General features: G+C 43.5%; 1 protein-coding gene across 5 annotated transcripts in view; it reads right to left on the bottom strand.

Moving 5' to 3' along the window:
* Nucleotides 1-21,975, bottom strand: part of cita (citron rho-interacting serine/threonine kinase a) — a 52,255-nt gene extending 30,280 nt beyond the window's left edge. For 4 of the 5 annotated variants that reach the window (XM_055912983.1, XM_055913007.1, XM_055912999.1 and 1 more), the window contains exons 1-12: nucleotides 21,543-21,975; nucleotides 21,139-21,280; nucleotides 17,924-18,099; nucleotides 17,540-17,638; nucleotides 15,573-15,715; nucleotides 15,198-15,291; nucleotides 14,713-14,919; nucleotides 14,161-14,314; nucleotides 12,104-12,293; nucleotides 5,734-5,839; nucleotides 5,027-5,170; nucleotides 4,582-4,701 (exon numbers count right to left, since the gene is read on the bottom strand). In XM_055912983.1, the coding sequence (XP_055768958.1) occupies nucleotides 4,582-4,701; nucleotides 5,027-5,170; nucleotides 5,734-5,839; nucleotides 12,104-12,293; nucleotides 14,161-14,314; nucleotides 14,713-14,919; nucleotides 15,198-15,291; nucleotides 15,573-15,715; nucleotides 17,540-17,638; nucleotides 17,924-18,099; nucleotides 21,139-21,280; nucleotides 21,543-21,635 (1,668 nt within the window). In that variant the 5' untranslated portion in view covers nucleotides 21,636-21,975. The remainder of the gene's footprint in view (nucleotides 1-4,581; nucleotides 4,702-5,026; nucleotides 5,171-5,733; nucleotides 5,840-12,103; nucleotides 12,294-14,160; nucleotides 14,315-14,712; nucleotides 14,920-15,197; nucleotides 15,292-15,572; nucleotides 15,716-17,539; nucleotides 17,639-17,923; nucleotides 18,100-21,138; nucleotides 21,281-21,542) is intronic. The other variant, XM_055912990.1, reaches the window with a different exon arrangement.
* Nucleotides 21,976-22,308: the final 333 nt, after the last annotated feature.

The raw sequence follows: 22,308 nt of genomic DNA, 5'->3' as shown, positions 1-22,308 counted from the left end.
TAGGCATTATTATACTCCTGGAGCACAGGGGAAATAAAATGTCAGGAGTAGTTCAAGAGCATTACACTGTGTGCAGGCCAGGATGAACATATTCTGGGACCCTGGGAATTAAAGTCTCATGAATGTGTGTGTGTGACTGGCTCATCATTTCTGCGGAGTTGTCGTGGAGGATTTTAAAAGGTTTTATAATTACTATAATGACATCCACTCTTCAGGACGGAAAACATCATCCGTATAATCACCACACCGTTAAAATAAAAATCCTCTTTAGTCTTTTCCCTTCATGATTCACACATACCCGCTTCTAATAATATTGTTGATAATATCCGACTAGAGCTGGCTTGTTGTACTAACAGCAGTAGAATGAGCCTCTCATTGAGACGGTGGGGTTAAAAGCCTCTTACCTGCCACTCTATAGTATATGAGCATGTGGAGAGGATGAATCACAGACAAAGAGAGGCTTGCTAAGCCTGCTGATCCCTACTGTGGGTGTGGAACACTCTCTCACACTGCTGCCTGCCTTAGAGGGCATCAATCACTGGCTCCTAGACCAATCACTGGCTCCTAGACCAATCACTGGCTCCTAGACCACAGACAATCACCCAGAGATTCACACCAGACCAGAGAGTTAGAGACTGCAGAGCTACGCTAGGCTAGTTTCTACAAAGGATTTTGTGTGTGTGTCTCCTTGTATCTTTGTTTAAAGGGACACAGAGTTATAAATAACTTGCCATTTAGCAGACACATTTATCCATAGTGACTTACAGTCATGCGTGCGACATTTTACATATGGGTGTCCCGGGAATCGGACCCACTACCCTGGCATTACAAGCGCCATGCTCCACCAACTGAGCTACGAAGTAGTGATGGAGGGAATACATAAATCGATACAGTTGCATATCTGGATATCATTTTTTAGGATATATCGTATCGTTTTGACAATGTCACAATATTATTTTTGCTAGTTGGCTGTACCTTTACCAAAACCCGGAGTCAATTTGTTTTCAGCGATTATATTTCCATGACTGATCAAAACGTGTTCTCTCATGCTCTCTCATGCCTCTGCAGCAGACATATGGTTAGCAAGATGTACAGAACATCGAATCGCAATATCGAATCCCAAAACATATCAAATCGTGAGAGTCGCAATACATATCGGCACCTAAGTATCATGATAATATTGCAAGGTCCATGGCAATTCCCAGCTCTACTACAAAGGACCGCATAATAAAGCCATACTCTCTATGCCAAAGTGTGTGTGTATGAGCATCATTTGTCGACCAGTATTTACGTGAAGGGTCACAGAATAAGGTAATAAAGACAATGATACTGTACAGTTAGTGATGAGTGCAATAATACTGTATTAAAGAGCACATATACTGTATTAAAGAGCACATATACTGTATTAAAGAGCATATATACTGTATTAAAGAGCATATATACTGTATTAAAGAGCACATCCAGCTCCCGAGTGGCGCAGCAGTCTAAGCACTGCATTTCAGCGCTAGAGGAGTGACTACAGACCCTGGTTTGATCCCGGGCTATATCCCAACCGGCTGTGAACAGGAGTCCCATAGGGCAGCACACAATTGGCCCAGCGTCGTCTGGGTTAGGGGAGGGTTTGGCCGGTGTAGGCCGTCATTGTAAAGTAAGAATTTGCTCTTAAATAACATGCCTAGTTAAATGAAAGCTTAAATAAAAAAATATGCATTATGTATTGCAAATATGAAAAGGGATTCTGCATGATGGATGTCCTGATGACCTTACAATGAAGATATGAGAGAGATGGAAGAGTGGAAAAGTAACACTGGACTGGCTAGGCACAGGCTACACAATGAACTAAGGTGCTCACTGACCATTCAGTGCTTGCAGGATTTTACTTTTTTTTTTTAACCAGGTAGACAAGTTGAGAACAAGTTCTCATTTACAACTACGACCTGGCCAAGATAAAACAAAGAAGTGCGACACAAACAACAACACAGAGTTACACTTGGAATAAACAAACATACAGTCAATAACAAAATAGAAAACATCTATACAGTGTGTGCAAATGAGGTAGGATAATGGAGGTAAGGCAATAAATAGGCCGTAGTGACGAAGTAATTACAATATAGCAATTAAACACTGGAGTGGTAGATGTGCAGAAGATGAATGTGCAGGTAGAGATACTGGGGTGCAAAGGAGACAAAAAATAAATAACAATATGGGGATGAGGTAGTCGGATGGGCTATTTACAGATGGGCTATGTACAGGTGCAATGATCTGTGAGCTGCTCTGACAGCTGATGCTTAAAGTTAGTGAGGGAGATAGGAGTCTACAGCTTCAGTGATTTTTGCAATTCTTTCCAGTCATTGGCAGCAGAGAACTGGAGGGAAAGGCGGCCAAAGGAGGAATTGGCTTTGGGGGTGACCAGTGAAATATACCTTCTTGAGCGCGTGCTACGGGTGGGTGCTGCTATGGTGACCAGTGAGCTGAGATAAGGCGGGGCTTTACATAGCAAAGACTTATAGATGACCTGGAGACAGTGGGTTTGGTGAGGAATATGAAGCGAGGGCCAGCCAACCAGAGCATACAGGTCGCAGTGGTGGGTAGTATATGGGGCTTTGGTGACAAAACAGATGGCACTGTTATAGACTGCATCCAGTTTGCTGAGTAGAGTGTTGGAGGCTATTTTGTAAATGACATCGCCGAAGTTATGGATCGGTAGGAGTCAGTTTTACGAGGGTTTGTTTGGCAGCATGAGTGAAGGATGCTTTGTTGCGAAATAAGAAGCCGATTCTAGATTTAATTTTGGATTGGAGATGCTTAGTGTGAGTTTGTAGTTGTCCACATATTCTAAGTCAGAACCGTCCAGAGTAGTGATGCTGGACAGGCGGGCAGCGATCGGTTGAAGAGCATGCATTTAGTTTTACTTGCATTTAAGAGCAGTTGGAGGCCACGGAAGGAGAGTTGTATGGCATTGAAGCTCGTCTGGAGGTTTGTTAACACAGTGTCCAAAGAAGGGCCAGAAGTATACAGAATGGTGTCGTCTGCGTAGAGGTGGATCAGAGAATCACCAGCAGCAAGAGCGACATCAATGATGTATACAGAGAAAAGAGTCGGCCCGAGAATTGAATCCTGTGGCACACCCATAGAGACTGCCCGAGGACCGGACAACAGCCCCTCCAATTTGACACACTGAACTCTGTCTGAGAAGTAGCTGGTGAACCAGGCGAGGCAGTCATTTGAGAAACCAAGGTTGTTGAGTCTGCCGATAAGAATGTGGTGATTGACAGAGTCGAAAGCCTTGGCCAGGTCGATGAATACGGCTGCACAGTATTGTCTTTTATCGATGGCGGTTATGATATCGTTTAGGACCTTGAGCGTGGTTGAGGTGCACCCATGACCAGATCGGGAACCAGATTGCATAGCGGAGAAGGTACGGTGTGATTCAAAATGGTCGGTGATCTGTTTGTTAACTTGGCTTTCGAAGACCTTAGAAAGGCAGGGTAGGACAGATATAGGTCTGTAACAGTTTGGGTCTAGAGTGTCTCCCCCTTTGAAGAGGGGGAAGACTGCAGCAGCTTTCCAATCTTTGGGGATCTCAGATGATACGAAAGAGAGGTTGAACAGGCTAGTAATAGGGGTTGCAACAATTGCGCCGGATAATTTTAGAAAGAGAGGTTGAACAGGCTAGTAATAGGGGTTGCAACAATTGCGCCGGATAATTTTAGAAAGAGAGGGTCCAGATTGTCTAGCCCAGCTATCTGAATTTGGGTGGAGAAATGGGGAGGCTTGGGCAAGTTGCTGTGGGGGGTGGTGGGCTGTTGATCGAGGTAGGAGTAGCCAGGCGGAAAGCATGGCCAGCCGTAGAGAAATGCTTATTGAAATTCTCAATTATCGTGGATGTATCGGTGGTGACAGTGTTTCCTAGCCTCAGTGCAGTGGGCAGCTGGGAGGAGGTGCTCTTATTCTCCATGGACTTTACTGTGTACCAGAACTTTTTCGAGTTTGTGCTACAGGATGCAAATGTCTGTTTGAAAAAGCTAGCATTTGCTTTCCTAACTGCCTGTGTATATTGGTTGCTAACTTCCCTGAAATGCAAGAGTCCTGATCATAGACATAGGAGTGAATTGTATGTGTTCTAGATTTTGGGAAAGTCTACAAAATGGTGTTTCCTTTACTAGAACCTCTAGAGGACATGTCTTGAGTTTGGGACAGTGACGCATAAAACTCAGAAAGGAAGAGGGTTAGTTAGTAGGTTTGGTGCTGTATGTATCAAAGATCAGTTTTGGCCATTCACATCATGACCTGATCCAACTCATCCTCTGCAGGGCTCTATGCTGACTTGTTTTTACAAGGAACATGTGTGCCGTTACGTTGAAAGATATAGGCGCACATTGAAAAATATGAGATATTAAACATTGCTTCTAAAATAAAATTTCGGACAGCAAAAAATTGCAAGTAAAATGGTTGCACTGTAGAGCCCTGCTCTCGCATGCTTGATACGTACGGCCCTTTGGGTGAAAACTCAGTAAGCATGCGGTTCACTGGTAAGGAAGGGATTGATGAAGTGAAGTCAAAGTTGAAGTGGGATTCTACCTGCTCCTTGATCTCCTGCAGCTTGCTGCTCTGCTCTCTGATGTCATGCAGCAGCTGTAGAGCCTTGTCATCCTCCTGAGACACCTCCACACGGGCTGCCTCCAGGCTGCGCTTTAAGCTCTGTGGAAACACACGCACAAATAACACGCACAAATAACACACACACACACACACAGAGTAAATAAATCACAACGCATTCAAATATATCACCCTATAATGCGGTAGGTCTACTCTAATCAAATGGAGAAATGCATGACGACACCGCATTATCATCAGTCATGCATATACTAAACTATATGGGACGCATTAACAAGGTTGTAATGTAGAAACTATGTGTAGATATGCAACTAGATATTTTAACACAGAGTTAACACGTGTCTTTTCTAGCAAAATAGCTGTAACTGTAAGGATAGTTTTGGATGGACACATAGCATTAGGTACTCACGCTGCACTCAGTGATGTAGGTGGCCAGGTCCTGCTCCAGGATGGTCCTCTGGGTCTCAGAGGCTTTGAGCTCCACATCCTTTTGGTGCAGAACTGACTCCAGGTCAGTCATCTTGCGCTGAAACCTAGAGATCTCCTGCTCCATCTAGGAAGGAAGCCACAAGGGACACCGCAGCTAGCTAATATACCGTGACTCAAAGGTTTATTTTTCAGAGTTGTATATAGAAATGTTTATTCTCAGAGATGTACACATTTTGTCAAATGAGACGAGATAGTCACTCAAAAGGAGCTCAAAGTTTGCCCCATGTCACGGTAAATTCCACGAGAGATCTCCTGCCCCATCTGGTAATCAATACATAATTTATTAACAGTAATGAATTGGGTTAAAAAGCAGATTTTTGACTATATAGGTTATTATAGCACTCAAATCAATTTCCATCTAGAGAGTATGCCATGTATATGCTACGCTGACGTATGGACATTATAACTCCACGACAAATCTCTGATTCCAATGAGATATTTCAATAAGATCATCAATTAAAAATCAGTGTGTGCAAACAACTCATCTGAGAAGGGGAATACTGTTAGAGTGTCAAGATTTGTTTACATTCAGGTTCAATAGTGTCTGGAGACTATAGATATAGACCACCACTCAGAATCAATTACATGCGGCCCATTTCCTGGGGAAGAAATTAAGCAGCACAGTACCTTGTGACATTTGTCTTGAGTTTCTTGAAGTTCTTTGCTTTTAATATGAAGCTTTTTCTCCATGGAGTTGGTTTTGGCAGGAGAGTTGAGGCCTGAAGCCACTGACCTGGGACAAGGCATATGGGAGAACACATTCATTGCACCATTCTTTGACAAAACATTCACATCTCATTTTGAATTGAATGCAAAGGGTTTTGCTCCATGAGTTTGACAAATATGTTGGATTCTAACTGGCATTCAATAGTTTCTTCAATCCAGACTATAGGCCATCGACTAGGCTATTACATGACTGCAATTCAAGCTCAACATTTTTAATACCATTTAATTCAAAGCAACTAGGCCCATTTCTCTTCTCAATATAATTTGGTACAATGACTGTCCATCTTGACTACGTTGAGTCAAACTGAAAAGTTAAATTGGATTTGGCAGACAATGACTTTGAAGTCAATCCTCATGCTTAGAAGCTTAGTTTGTGGTAATAAGATGAGGGATGATTAACATAGTAATCAAGATATTAATTAAGATATTAAAGGAAAGTTACAATAAATCAACCGCTTGAATTTGTAGGATGGAACAATCCATTTAAAAAAACAAGTGAAGAAAGTCTGACGTTATTATCATAGCCCCCAAAACAATGAAGCCTATGTTTTTGTTGTCAAATGAGTAAACACATGATGTTTAGGCCTACCTCTTCAAGCTATATTTTAAAATTAAAGGCTAATCTTGCTCCCAGTGTCATTCCTTCACCACTACAGATACAGTAGGCTATATCAGAGAAATGAAGTGCTATGTGTAAACCTTATGAAATGCACAGGGATATTGATCCATTGTTCACATGTCACTTTTCTGGCCAGCTCTGACGGAAAACGCGTTTTTATAGCTTTCATCAAAAAGGATTATGTTAGAACCATTTGTATTTTCTGTTACAGAATATATTTCCCTGATTACTATATAAAAGCTGTGAGTAAACAGGCTTCCATCCAACCGTTTTATGCAAGTACATGTCGGATAAAAAAATGTCACGACGGGCCTGATGGAAAGCACAAATTTGTTGGTAAACTTGCCAAATGTAGACAAGTTAAGATCTACACTACCAGTCAAAAGTTTTAGAACACCTACTCATTCAAGGGTTTTTCTTAATTTTGACTATTTTCTACATTGTAGAAATAGTTAAGACATCAAAACTATGAACACATATGGATCATGCAGTAACCAAAAAAAGTGTTAAACAAATCAAAATATATTTTATATTTGAGTTTCTTCAAATAGCCACCCTTTGTCTTGATGACCACTTTGCACATCTTGGCATTCTCTCAACCAGCTTCAACTGGAATGCTTTTTGAACAGCCTTCACTGCGGTCCGACTCATCCCAAACCATCTCAATTTGGATGAGGTCGGGGGATTGTGGAGGCCAGGTCATCTGATGCAGCACACCATCACTTTCCATCTTGGTAAAATAGCCCTTACACAGCCTGTAGTTGTGTTGGGTCATTGTCCTGTTGAAAAACAAATGATAGTTCCACTAAGCCGAAACTAGATGGGATGGCGTATCGCTGCAGAATGCTGTGGTAGCCATGCTGGTTAAGTGCGCCTTGTATTCTAAATAAATCACAGACAGTGTTACCAGAAAAGCACCCCCACACCATAACACCTCCTCCTCTATGCTTTATGGTGGGAAATACACATGCGGAGATCATCCGTTCACCCACACCGCGCCTCACAAATGACACGGTGGTTGGAACCCAAAAAAATCAAATTTGAACTCGAGACCAAAGAACACATTTCCACCGGTCTAATGTCCAATGCTCGTGTTTCTTGGCCCAAGCAAGTCTCCTCTTCTTAATGGTGTCCTTTAGTAGTGGTTTCTTTGCAGCAATTCGAACATGAAGGCCTGATTCACACAGTCTCCTCTGAACAGATGAGGTTGAGATGTGTATGTTACTTGAACTCTGTGAAGCATTTATTTGGGCTGCAATTTCTGAGGCTGGTAACTCTAACGAACTTATCATCTGCAGCAGAGGTAACTCTGAGTCTTCATTTTCTGTGGTGGTCCTCATGAGAGCCAGTTTCATCATAACGCTTGATGGTTTTTGCGACTGCACTGGAAGAAACTTTCAAAGTTCTTGAAATTTTCCGTATTGACTGACCTTCATGTCTTAAAGTAATGATGGACTGTCGTTTATCTTTGCTTATTTCAGCTGTTCTTGCCATAATCTGGACTTTTACCAAATAGGGCCATCTTTTGTATACCCCCCTACCTTATCACAACACAACAGATTGGCTCAAACGCATAAAGAAGGAAAGAAATTCCACAAATTAACTTTTAAGGCACATCTGTTAATTGAACTGCATTCCTGGTGACTACCTCATGAAGCTGGTTGAGAGAATGCCAAGTGTGCGCAAAGCTGTCATCAAGGCAAAGGGTGGCTATTTGAAGAAACTCAAATATAAAATATATTTTATATATATATATAAAACACTTTTTGGTTACTACATGATTCCATATGTGTGATTTCATAGTGTTGACGTTTTAACTACACTGCTCAAAAAAATAAAGGGAACACTTAAATAACACAATGTAACTCCAAGTCAATCACACTTCTGTGAAATCAAACTGTCCACTTAGGAAGCAACACTGATTGACAATAAATTTCACATGCTGTTGTGCAAATGGAATAGACAAAAGGTGGAAATTATAGGCAATTAGCAAGACACCCCCCAAAACAGGAGTGATTCTGCAGGTGGTGACCACAGACCACTTCTCAGTTCCTATGCTTCCTGGCTGATGTTTTGGTCACTTTTGAATGCTGGCGGTGCTCTCACTCTAGTGGTAGCATGAGACGGAGTCTACAACCCACACAAGTGGCTCAGGTAGTGCAGTTCATCCAGGATGGCACATCAATGCGAACTGTGGCAAAAAGGTTTGCTGTGTCTGTCAGCGTAGTGTCCAGAGCATGCAGGCGCTACCAGGAGACAGGCCAGTACATCAGGAGACGTGGAGGAGGCCGTAGGAGGGCAACAACCCAGCAGCAGGACCGCTACCTCCGCCTTTGTGCAAGGAGGTGCACAGTCAGCGCCCTGCAAAATGACCTCCAGCAGGCCACAAATGTGCAGCAGGCCACAACATTTTGTAAGAACAAAATGTTGAAAAAGTTTTGTGAATACTTTCTGAAAGCACTGTATGTTGTGTGGTCCATGCAGTTTATTAGGCTACACATTTTACAGAGTAGTGAAAGTGCAAGGTGATGAACTTGATTCTCCTTTCCAATAAAAATCGAGGGTCTTGTTCTGATGACATGATGATTGATCTTTGGCTGCAGTTTGTCAAACCTTTTTGTTCATAAAAATATCATCATGTAGGCTATAGGCTACCTGCACTGTATCTGCAAGCTGTTGGCTAGAGCGCACGTGCCAAGACCAAGTAGAACGAATTGTCTGTATCGCCCCGAGATAGAAGTGTGTATAGGCGCAGATATGGGGAAGGGTACCAAAAAAAGGTCCCAAAGAACAGTGGCCTCCACCATTCTTAAATGGAAGAAGTTTGAAACCACCAGAACTCTTCCTAGAGCTGGCCGCCTGGCCAAACTGAGCAATGGGGGGGGGGGCCTTGGTCAGGGAGGTGACCAAGAACCTGATGGTCCACAGAAGAGTGCTTCTGTGGAGATGGGAGAACCTTCCAGAAGGACAACCATCTCTGCAGCACTCCACCAATGAGACCTTTATTGTAGACCGGCCAGACTAAAGCCATTCCTACGTAAAAGGCACACGACAGACCACTTGGAGGACTCTCAGACCATCAGAAACAAGATTCTCTGTTCTGATGAAACCAAGATTGAACTCTTTGGCTTGAATGCCAAGCGTCACGTCTGGAGGAAACCTGGCACCATCCCTACGGTGAAGCATGATCGTGACAGTATTGTGCTGTGGGGATGTTCTTCAGCGGAAGGAACGGGGAGACTAGTCCGGAGCGAGGGAAAGATGAACGAAGCAAAGTACAGAGAGATCCTTGATGAAAACCCGCTCCAGAGCGCTCAGGACCTCGGACTGGGGCGAAGGTTCACCTTCCAACAGGACAACAACCCTAAGCATACAACCAGGACAACGCAGGAGTGGCTTCGGGACAAGTCTTTGAATGTCCTTAAGTGGCCCAGCCAGAGCCCGGACTTGAACCCGATCGAACATCTCTGGAGAGACCTGAAAATAGCTGTGCAGCGACCCTGCCCATCCAACCTGACAGAGCTTGAGAGGATCTGCAGAGAAGAATGGGAGAAACACCCCAAATATAGGTGTGTCAAGCTTGTAGCATCATACCCAAGTACACTCAAGGATGTAATCACTACCAATAGTGCTTCAACAAAGTACTGAGTAAAAAGTCTGAATACTTACGCAAATGTCATATTTCATTAAAAAATATATATATTTAATACATTTGCAAAATTTTCAAAAATATGTTTTTTTGCTTTGTCATTATGGGGTATTGTGTGTAGTATGATGAGGGGGAAAACTATGTAATCCATTTTAAAATAAGGCTATAACGTTATTTTTTGGGTGAAAAGTCAAGGGGTCTGAATACTTTCTGCGTGACAAAACCATCTGAATTGAAAATCCGATGGAAACCCATTTAACTTGTAGTCGGTACATAGGAATTCTGCTGCGAACGTTATTTTCACGGCCACTACGTCATCACGCACAGCCTTCTATCCGCAACAAGTCAATGTCTAGCTATCACAGAGAATCTTGTTTACGTAACGACCTATGGTCCGACAAACAAACCATGAGAAAAATTGCAATGTAAATACAACAGCACCTTTCCTAGAGCGCTCAGGACCACCATTACATGAGTACAGATTGAAACTGACTGATACATTGAAATGCCAAAAACACAGGTACATGACATAACACGCATCCACAACAATCAGCACCAGTTTTCCTTGAGGGCGTACTGAGCAACATACTTCCCCCATCATCACAATGCCCCTGGGAGAGACGGTGGCTGGCGAACAGCAAAACACACAGGATGGGCATCACTGCCTCCATCACACTGTGCAGAGATCATAGATCAACAGCCAGCGCTGGCTGCATTTTCATAGATAGCCAGGATGGATGGCTGGGCAGGCTCTGTGTGGTTACATGTTAGCACTTGTCAGCTACAGGAGCTCCCATCTGCTTCCACTATGCTAAACAAATGACCATTTGCCTGGATTGCTCTGCATTTTTCCCTAATTGGGCTTAATGAGCAGTTTAATATACAACAAGCCCTCATATGTTAACACAATCAGCTTCTGTGTCTTGTTTGCGCTGCTTGTTTGGTACCATTAAAAGCAGTGCAAAAAATAAAACCAAAAACAGATCGCCGTTTCTTAGGAAGATGCATCATCGTGGGAGAGAAAATAAAATATATGAATGTAAAATAGGGAGTAGAGAGAGAGAGCGAGAGCACGAGAAAAAGAGAGACATACAGAGATGGGTCAAAAAAACATCCTCGTTTCCATAGAAATACGTTCTCTCCACCAATCTGCATCCCTCCATTCTCTGACTAATCTAATCTGCCTTTTGTTTCATATTTTTTGTGCGCCTTTTCTTCTTTCTGTTCCTTTTCTGCATCATCACCCACAGATTCTGCAATTAACCTGCCAGAGGGAACAGTCAGTGCTAGAAATTAACCAGGGGCAACATTATTAGGGAATCAGCAAGCCACTGACTAGTTGAGTCAATTACCAACCAAACCACACCGCTGTTAATTTGGCAAAGCCATTATACACTGCGCGGCAATAACAAAGGCAGAGCACCATAACATGCACACAACTGAGGAGGGGAGCGAGGGGAGGGTCTCCTCCACCTCACAGCAGCGCACGCCATCGACACACTCACCGGAATACCAACCAGCTCTGATAGTCCAATAACATCAGCAAGCAACGTTCTCCTACCATTCAGCTCTGGTGTGTCTGATCTCCACAGCAGTCAGAGGTAGACGACAAACCTCTCGTCTCATTCTAAATCCCAACCTTTCTCAATCAGCTGTTTCAAATGGTGAAAACAGTCAGAATCCGGTCTGTGTTTATGACTGGATGAACGCATGAAAGAGGGGCTTGTCTCCAACGAGACAGGAGAGAGGAGTTCCCCTCATTCCGTCTGACACAGCACATAGCCACCAAGCCCATAATAGAGCCACCAGCCAAGCACTGCCACTGCAGGAAAAAAACAGCCTATAGACTCAGGCAGCATATAGAAAGACATGGTTGGATGATACCTGGAGAGCGTTGCTGTGGCGTTAATCGAGGCAGATCAGACCTGCCACCACCTGTGAATGACGCCTATCAAGCAGAGAGGGGTTCGGCTGACAGACGCAGGTCAAGGTACAGTACTTACTCAGACTTGGCCAGTGCTGTCAACGCCCTGCTGAAGAACCAGCCTAGAAAGGGCAGGTCCTGGCCCTGGAAGCCCGGCCGCGGGGGGTCTCGCTGGGCATCCGCTCGCCGGGGCCGAGGCTTCTCCGGAGGCTCCTCAAAATTGGAGGTATCATCTTCGGCGCGGAGCGTCGGCACGAAGGGAGGGAGGGCTGCGGGAGGAGGGGAGGGAGAAAAGAACGAACGAGGGAGAGAGTGAATGAGCGAGAGAGATACGCCGGGAAAGAGTCAACAGATACAAAAAAACGGGGGAAGTGAGAAGAAACATGCGACGTGGCTGTAGTGCAGCAACTCGCGCACTCTCACACACACACACACACTCATAAATTGCTCTCCCCTGCCTCCCTCCCTCCCATACATACGTTGTAGCGTCTCCCTCTCTCTCACTGCAGCAGCTCGGGCTAATCAGCTGGAGCCATAGCCGCCAAAGCACAGCCCTATAGCCTAGCGCTCTATCTGCACTCACTCAACCATTAACAAGCCCAGCCTCATACATTTGCACAACACACACACACGCGCATTTAAGACGCACACCAATCACAGCATCTTATGGTAGTCTTTCAGAGCATTTTAAAGCAGAGGCAGTATTTTGATTCACTAATGTTCCTTTGATCAGCATATTTGACAAATAGCCCATTAAGCTAGGTGGGTGAATAGCCACCCAGGTCCCATATTTTTTTTTTGTACATTTATTTAACTAGGCAAGTTAGTTATGAACAAATTCTTATTTACAATGACGACCTACACCACCCAAACCCGAATGACGCGGGGCCAATTGTGCACCGCCCTATGCGACTCCCAATCACGGTCCGGTTGTGATACAGACTGGGTTTCGAACCAGGGTGTCTGTAGTGACGCCTCTAGCACTGAGATGCAGTGCCTTAGACCGCTGCGCCAAAACATCCCGATGCTGTGTTTTAATGTCAATGAAACAAAGGAGCTCTATGATCAAGTACTTGGATACGGGACTCCATTTCTTACTGAATTCAGCAACAATTTTCTTTCAATCAGGGTCCACAAATCACAGCTCTTCCATGAAAGGAAAGATATTCCAGTAAATCCTCTTCCAGAAATAGAATAGTCCACAGTAATTCTAATTCCAGACATTCATCTATTTACCCTGACAACAATCTGATATTGTGAGCATCAATGAGGCAATTTCACATATCTGGTCAATCAAAGGCTCTGGCATTCTTCTCATGACATTCTCACCACGTGTCAATGCTATTGAGTGATTCTGTGCTGTAACACACAAGCGTTTCTCTCATTAATATATTCCCTCATCCTAGTGTCAGGCTTTATGTCCAGCCTTTTCCCTGCTCTCCTGGGGATCACACACACACACACACACACACACACACACACACACACACACTAGTAGTGGCATCAGTAGTTGTGAGATAATGAGATTCGCTACGGTCTGGCAGGAGGCCAGCTTAGTCCAGAGGGGGGATGTTGAGGAGAGATCAGCAGCTGTGTGTGTGTGTGTGTGTGCGCATTACGCTGTATGTAGTGTACTGTGTACAATATTTGTTTCCTTTAGTAGTATAGTGAAGCATGGAAAGCACTTGAGTGCTGTATTTCAAGTGTGTGCATTCCATCGATCAATAAGAAAGAGCTCTACAAGCCATTTACTGAAGTAAGCAAAATATACTGTATATCCAAAAACTGTCTTAGTGAATCAACAACCAAGCTAAGTGGAAAACCATGCCAGCTTTAAGTTTGAGTGAACTATCCCTTTTAACCAAATCAAACCCTAGTTTTTCTTCAAATGGTTCTTCTCTACCTTGCAACACTTAACAGATTTAAGACACACATTCATAAACAAGGCTGAGGTGAGAGGACCATGATCAGCTTATAACCAGGGTCATACTCATCAGGGCACTCAACGGATAAGTTTGAAAACGTTTCGCAAACGGAAAATGAAAATAAGTGTTTCTTATTGGACAAGCTCATTTGTTTTCCATTTGGTGGCTAATGAATACGACCCTGGTCAGTTAGGAGGGGGCCAGGGTTAACCTTGTCTCAGCTTGTTCCAGTCCACAGTGGAGAAGAAGGGGTGACAACGGAGCTCCTCAAAGCCTAGCCGCTCCTGCGCTCCACAGAGTAGACTCTGAACCAGGTCTACAAAGTGCTTACTGGCCTTTGGATCCTGGGGGAACCTCAAAAAACGCTGGGAGGAAACAATAGGGACAGAATGCAGAGTCACAACGGTCTTAAACATAGAATTCAGATAACTCTGTGGCAGCTAAGGATGTCAAGAATCACTAAATGTTTTGATATGACAACTGTAGTTGGTGTAAAACTGCTGCGCCTATTTTCCCTTTAGACTGCCTGAAGAGATAGCAGACAGCCTCATATATCATTTGTCAGGTAACCCCCCCCCCATCCCCAGCTCCATCACTTTTTTCAAAGTGTTTTTTATAGCCATCCATTTTACAGATTCAAAATAAAAAATCACCTACTTTTCCAGGATATCAGTTCTTTATTATTCCGTACCTTTTTACAGACTTCCAGACCAGTGCAAGAAGTATCAGACAGTGCGTATTGAATATAATAATGGGACCCTACCTGGAAGTTCATGATATTGTGGGTGGTCTTGGTGGTGGTGCCATCGGTGAATGGAGACTTCATGTAGATCATCTCGTAGGCGATGATCCCTAGTGACCACCAGTCACACTCTAGGCCGTAGCTACACTGGGACCCCCCGTTCATAGCCCCCAAGACCTCAGGGGACAGGTAGTCCTGCGTCCCGACAGGTGCCCCGGGGGTAAACACCTGCAAAACAGCCATCTCAGTTACTCTCACCTCATGAATAATCTCTAAATTAAAGTTATTATGTGGAAGTTATAACTGCTATTGCATTATGTTATAACCCAATGTTTGAGTAGTAATCCATCCCTTGCACAGGTTTCACATGTTGTTTCAATGGAGCCAGCAATTTAGTAGTTACATGAGCTTTTTGGTTTGTTTTTGCGGCACAACCTTCTCAGACATTCAATAGGAAAATTAAGAGAACCTCTTCAGTATATTCATTCTGATGTGTGAGCTTTTACCTTTTTATTAGCAGTGAGCTTGGCAGCTGAACCAAAGTCTGCCAGCTTGATGTGCCCAGTGCGGTCAATGAGCACATTCTCTGGTTTGACATCTCTGCAACAGCAAAGATGCGAGGAGGATGTGAGAGAATGCAGGAGAAAGCAAATGGGAACAGAAGGGCAAGGAGGAGCGAGACCAAACAAAACAATTTGACTTAAACCCAGGTGAGAGATCTTACAAAGAGCGAGAAGGATTTTGCTCTTATACCTGTGGTGTATTAACCGTATATGAACATTGACACTGCAAGTCACGTTGTTATTCTGGGGATTCACATTAGCGGTACAGAGGTGTGCAGCCCATTTGAGTGTATTAAAAGTGTGGAATTTGGAAGTCACCTGTGGACAAAACCCATTTGATGCACAGCGTGGATGGCCTCCACTAGTTCAGCCAGGTAAAACTGGGCCATGGCCTCATCAAACTGCTCCTCATATCTGTTCATCAGGGCCATCAGGTCCCCACCCGGGAGGTAATCCATCGCCTATCAACACACACACACGGAAATTAAACACAAACACAACCATGTGCATAGTAACGTGACAATCATGTTATCAGACAGACAGGAAGCTGTCTTGCAACAGCCTGGCCAAACAGCTTCATTCATTTGTGTTTATTTTAAACCCTGTGAAAAAAGACATAAGTATCACCACGCCACATTGCAGACAACACAGTTTCTATGGTCATTGGTCCCATATTAAACCACCAAGAGCTCCAAAATGTGTCTGTAAATCAAATTTAAATACTTGTCACATGCTTTGTAGACAACAGCTGTAGACTAAAAGTGAAATGCTTACTTACGGGTCCATTTCCAACAATACAGAGTTAAAGATAAGATAAACTTTTTATAAAAAATATAAATAGTGAGGAATAAATACACTGTGAACAACAACTATAAATAATAAGTAAAAACAACATGGCTATACATAGGGAGTAGAAAATAACAAAGCAACCGTTTCTAATTAAATCTACCAGTGCTGCCGTTGTTCCATGCATTCTAAATATAAACAGGAAGCAATAAAGGCAGCAGCTACCAGTAGGGGTGTTAAAAGTTCAGCAACGAGGAGCATACCGCAGCGCATGAATGGTCGGGGAGTCTGAATGAACAGCAGCATTCTAAAGAGGTTACCTAGCAACAGGGTACTGAGAGACACTTTGGAGCAGTCTGACACTTGGGTAGAGAAGGATTCTTTGTATTTTCACTGGGCTCAGTATGGAAGTGTGGGCAGAGATCAGAGCTGGGAGTGGGGGCTGACTGAGCTGAAGCAGACATGGAAAATAACTAATTTCTAATTTAAGCCACTCAGTTCGCTTTCCGAGCAGCAATGCATTGCTCACTTGGCATTTGTTTTGGATATTCTACTCCCACTAAATTCCCAGGAAGAATTGGACAGAGTGTTCCAGCAGCAAATGGAGTACAGTGAGGGAAACACACAATTGTACTGATTAGGTAAAATGGGAAAAAACATCTAAAATGACAACTTTTTGGCTGAAGGGACACATTTGGGATTTAGAAATTGCATTACAGGCCACAAAATTGTAATAGCGGCTCAAAGAAGGCTGCAAAGGAACGAAAATTAAACCAATGAACGGTTTGAACAAAACCAATTTGATTATTTATTTAGCTACGTAAGTCAGTTAAGAACAAATTCTTATTTAGAATGACGGCCTACTAAAGCCTATAGATGCTATTTATGCATGCATTCGGTTTATATTCTTGTTGATGTTATGAAAAGACATGGCAGCATCCATACCCCGCAAACACTATGCATCGATAACATGTTTTGAAAATCTATAGTACTGTTTATCAGCCTAATACAAAATATGGTACATGACGCCATCTATTGGACATCTGATGGATAGCAGTGGAGAGGTATAAGACTATGTAAGAAAATTGAATAGCAACCCGGGTTCCATTTGGATTGATAGAGCGCAATGCCATGATCAATTCATTTAACTACGGATGTAAATATAGGGTCCCAGGCCATATTGAAGTACAAAACAGGCCGCAAACGGCCCTGGGGCCCACCGCTGTACTGACCCCTAAACAATCTGGAATCTGATTTGTTCCCAGCAAAATTGCCTTGTTTTTAACGAGACATTTCTGTGAAAGCAAGGGCGACGGAATGTTTTCGAGCGAGACAGACGAGTGGCCATGGCCATCATTTTCGGTGTTGTCTTAGGGGCATTCTCGCTAGTAATATCTATAGATTTGGACAAATTGTGTTGAATATTGATATAGCATTGTGGTGTCAATAACTCAACAAATAACTCATAGGCCATAACCTATGTATTTCAATACTGTTACCAGGTAGACATTGTCTTGGTCCTGGAAGGCGTACAGAAGCCGTGGGATCCAGGGGCTGCAGCTCAGTGCCAGTATCTTCCTCTCCTCCTCATAGAACACCTGAGGGAGGAACAGAATGTCAGTTACAGAGGAAGGGAATGCACCTGCCTGTCAACTACATTTCAGGAAACCACAAACAATGCATATTTTCCAAACATGGTACAGTTTTCACAGATTGACACCTCAGTCAAAGGTGAATACTTACTTCCATTTACGTTGAATTTCAGTCTCTCTTCGACATTGATGCATGACTAAGTGAAAATTCTATGATTTACATGGAAGTGAGGATACGCCTCCACAATTAATAACTATTATTGGAGCAGAATGAAAACTTGTGTAGCTTACATTTTCATTGGAGCGCAGGCCTGCCTTCTCCATGACCTTCAAGGCACACACATCTCCTGTGGATCTCTCTCGGACCACCTGTACTTCAGCAAAGCGGCCACGTCCAACCACCCCGCGCTTCTCAAAGTCCCGCAACCCAGGCTGCAACTCATGTAACTCTGACACCACCTCGGAGTCTGAGAGTCACACACACATACACAGTTAAACATTAGTAATTGAGTATTCGAACAGAGGTCAAAGCTCAATCTTTAAACAGAGATCATTTTTTTCAACAAATACTGTCAAACTACACTGCTCAAAAAAATTAAGGGAACACTTAAACAACACAATGTAACTCCAAGTCAATCACACTTCTGTGAAATCAAACTGTCCACTTAGGAAGCAACACTGATTGACAATAAATTTTACATGCTGTTGTGCAAATGGAATAGACAAAAGGTGGAAATTATAGGCAATTAGCAAGACACCCCCCAAAACAGGAGTGATTCTGCAGGTGGTGACCACAGACCACTTCTCAGTTCCTATGCTTCCTGGCTGATGTTTTGGTCACTTTTGAATGCTGGCGGTGCTCTCACTCTAGTGGTAGCATGAGACGGAGTCTACAACCCACACAAGTGGCTCAGGTAGTGCAGTTCATCCAGGATGGCACATCAATGCGAACTGTGGCAAAAAGGTTTGCTGTGTCTGTCAGCGTAGTGTCCAGAGCATGCAGGCGCTACCAGGAGACAGGCCAGTACATCAGGAGACGTGGAGGAGGCCGTAGGAGGGCAACAACCCAGCAGCAGGACCGCTACCTCCGCCTTTGTGCAAGAAGGTGCACTGCCAGAGCCCTGCAAAATGTCCTCCAGCAGGCCACAAATGTGCATGTGTCAGCATATGGTCTCACAAGGGGTCTGAGGATCTCATCTCGGTACCTAATGGCAGTCAGGCTACCTCTGGCGAGCACATGGAGGGCTGTGCGGCCCCACAAAGAAATGCCACCCCACACCATGACTGACCCATCGCCAAACCGGTCATGCTGGAGGATGTTGCAGGCAGCAGAACGTTCTCCACGGCGTCTCCAGACTCTGTCACGTCTGTCACATGTGCTCAGTGTGAACCTGCTTTCATCTGTGAAGAGCACAGGGCGCCAGTGGCGAATTTGCCAATCTTGGTGTTCTCTGGCAAATGCCAAACGTCCTGCACGGTGTTGGGCTGTAAGCACAACCCCCACCTGTGGACGTCGGGCCCTCATACCACCCTCATGGAGTCTGTTTCTGACCGTTTGAGCAGACACATGCACATTTGTGGCCTGCTGGAGGTCATTTTGCAGGGCTCTGGCAGTGCACCTTCTTGCACTAAGGCGGAGGTACCGGTCCTGCTGCTGGGTTGTTGCCCTCCTACGGCCTCCTCCACGTCTCCTGATGTACTGGCCTGTCTCCTGGTAGCGCCTGCATGCTCTGGACACTACGCTGACAGACACAGCAAACCTTTTTGCCATAGTTCGCATTGATGTGCCATCCTGGATGAACTGCACTACCTGAGCCACTTGTGTGGGTTGTAGACTCCGTCTCATGTTACCACTAGAGTGAGAGCACCGCCAGCATTCAAAAGTGACCAAAACATCAGCCAGGAAGCATAGGAACTGAGAAGTGGTCTGTGGTCACCACCTGCAGAATCACTCCTGTTTTGGGGGGTGTCTTGCTAATTGCCTATAATTTCCACCTTTTGTCTATTCCATTTGCACAACAGCATGTGAAATTTATTGTCAATCAGTGTTGCTTCCTAAGTGGACAGTTTGATTTCACAGAAGTGTGATTGACTTGGAGTTACATTGTGTTGTTTAAGTGTTCCCTTTATTTTTTTGAGCAGTGTATTTTGTGCAATGCGCTTTGTGGTTCGCCGGAACAGGCAAGTGTAATTTCACCTAGAAGACAACATTAACTTGCTTTGACTCTAGTGTTCCATTTGTACATGTACATTTGCGGGGGCACAGCAAAAAAGAAACCAAGCATCGCAGGTTCTTCTCCCTAAATTCCCTTTCCTCTCAGTGTCTCATTCACTCAACTGCGTTCTGACCGCTACTTACACACACGTGCTGAGTGAGCACACAAGCTCCCATTAGGCCTACAGAAATCAATGCTTTTAAAAACATTATCTAACTGATACACAAGCTACATTACTTGCCAAATGATGACAGTTCACAAATTCAAAATGGACTTGTTGAATGAAGTAGGAAAATATGTGTTCCAACCACGAGCAGCAGTTTTGGACTAATTGCATCCTATCTATTATCCGCTTAGGCTCCTTTGCGAACTGCTAGTGCCATTAAGAATTGGTTAGCTTAGCCTATAACCACCCTAAACATAGACAGGTTCGAAACTGAAAATACGTAAAAACATTAGTTTGATTAAAACATAAACGACATTTTCATCAGAATCATTAAGCATAGGCCTACTCACCAAACAGATGTCATGGCCATAATTGTCCACCATGCAGAGTTCAATGTGGAATTGTTAATCCATTTAGAAAATTCCAAAGAACAGGAAGGACAAACTAAATTGAACACCTGTATTTTCGAAAAGACAGATCTTGGTTTGTAACCCCGAAAAAAAGTATTTCAACTCGCCAAATTGAGCCCCGTTTCAAATGATCACTCTATGAGAATAACTCTTCCAGACGTGAGATGCACATCCCTTCGCACGGTCTAATTGTTCTGTCTAATTGTTTCACTTGGGAAAAATATGTGGTTCTATTTTATTCTGTTATATTACACTATATTTTTTTCTTCTATAAAATTGACTGTGAAAAGGGCTCGGGAAATAACAGTCTATTGTCTGCTAAATTAACAAAGCAAGGCTATGCTATTACACAGCAATAGGCTTCTACAAGCAAGCGACACTGCTGAGGTTCTGAAGATTGTGTTCCACAATATGATATAACCAGTTGATATTACGGTTTCAATAAATGAATATTAAAATTGCACTTGCTTTTTTTCTTGACTGAATATATATGGGCCATGCTATCTGTAATGGTTATGATGAATTAGGCATTGTTGCACACTGTTGGCATAGGCCTATAGATAAATGCACACATATTTGTTTTACATGCAAGTACTCCAACAGTCAAAACATGTAAAATACCCATCCCTATTAAACATAGGAGTGGAATAAGATGATATCCTTTACTACTAAAACACTTCAGTAGTAAATGACAGATGCAAATCAAATGCTTACACTTGTTGACAAAGTTGGCCACATATTCTATCTTCATCAGGTCTGGGGAAGAGCACTCCTGGTAGAGAAGGATTAGAGCGTCCAACAACTCCTCCCTCGTCACATTCACCCCACCCTGTAGGCCATGGTTGGATATCTTTCCCTGGAGTGTTAAAGCAAAAGGGGCATACATGAATCATTCTTATCAATTCAACGAGGCTTGCCAACCATCATCTCAGACCTTACTGAACCTTTATCTGCATTTAACTGTTGCGCTAATTAGCTAAGTAGCTATATTAGTCGCAAGCTAGTTTATGACCAAATGATTAGGAGTATGTATTTCTACTGTTGTTTTGATTATTCTCTCTTACTAGCCCATCTATAAGGCAGTACATCAAGTAGCTACACCAGACAGTAATATTCACCTGCAGTAGGTGGTTGAGGCGGGAGCAGCGACTGGTCATTGGATCGAGAGACGCCAGATCTTTCACGCTCCCTTGATATTTGAATTTAAACATACCGACGCCTTGACTCTTTCCTAATCCAACAGAGATTGACACAGCAGGAACAGTTTTAGAATCACAAAACCAGCTGGTACGTTAGCTATGAGCAGCAATAACAGCTAGTCAACTAGCTATCTTGCCCTGGATAATGCAACACATTCATTGCAAGCAAACCAACAGCGATAGAATACGAATGAACTTTCCAACCTAGTACGTACTTATAATAAAAACGTGATGTAGCCTATCTAAAACTTAGCCAACGGACAATATACTTAAAAAAAAAAAAAAAGAGAGAAGAAAACATTAGGATCCTCTTGCTGTCTGCGGACCTGCGGTTGGTTTTACTTCCGGTCCACTTTCGAATTTTGCGCGTTCTCTGTTCGCCTCATTACGCCATCGCATCAAGCTCTCACAGTGCTCGTTCATTGGATCAAGTGCGTCTAGTCCCGCCCTCCTTACTTGGCTGACGCGCGACCCACTTGACTAAACAGCGGCTGGTGTTCGAAAGACTAGTATTCTCCTCTCTTTCTGTAAAGAAAATCATGCCGTCTGGTTTGCTTTAACTGGAATTTGATGTATAGCATTTACTTTTAATTAAGTATGAACATTTAGTACTTTTCCCACCACAGTAGCCTACTCAAGTACATTTAAAACCAGATCCTTTGACTTTTACTCAAGTAGGCTAGTA

Source organism: Salvelinus fontinalis, chromosome 3 (genome assembly GCF_029448725.1).
Source record: "Salvelinus fontinalis isolate EN_2023a chromosome 3, ASM2944872v1, whole genome shotgun sequence".
Lineage (NCBI taxonomy): Eukaryota > Metazoa > Chordata > Actinopteri > Salmoniformes > Salmonidae > Salvelinus > Salvelinus fontinalis.
The sequence above is the reverse complement of the archived record's forward strand: the minus strand, read 5'-3'. Positions and strand labels throughout refer to the sequence as shown.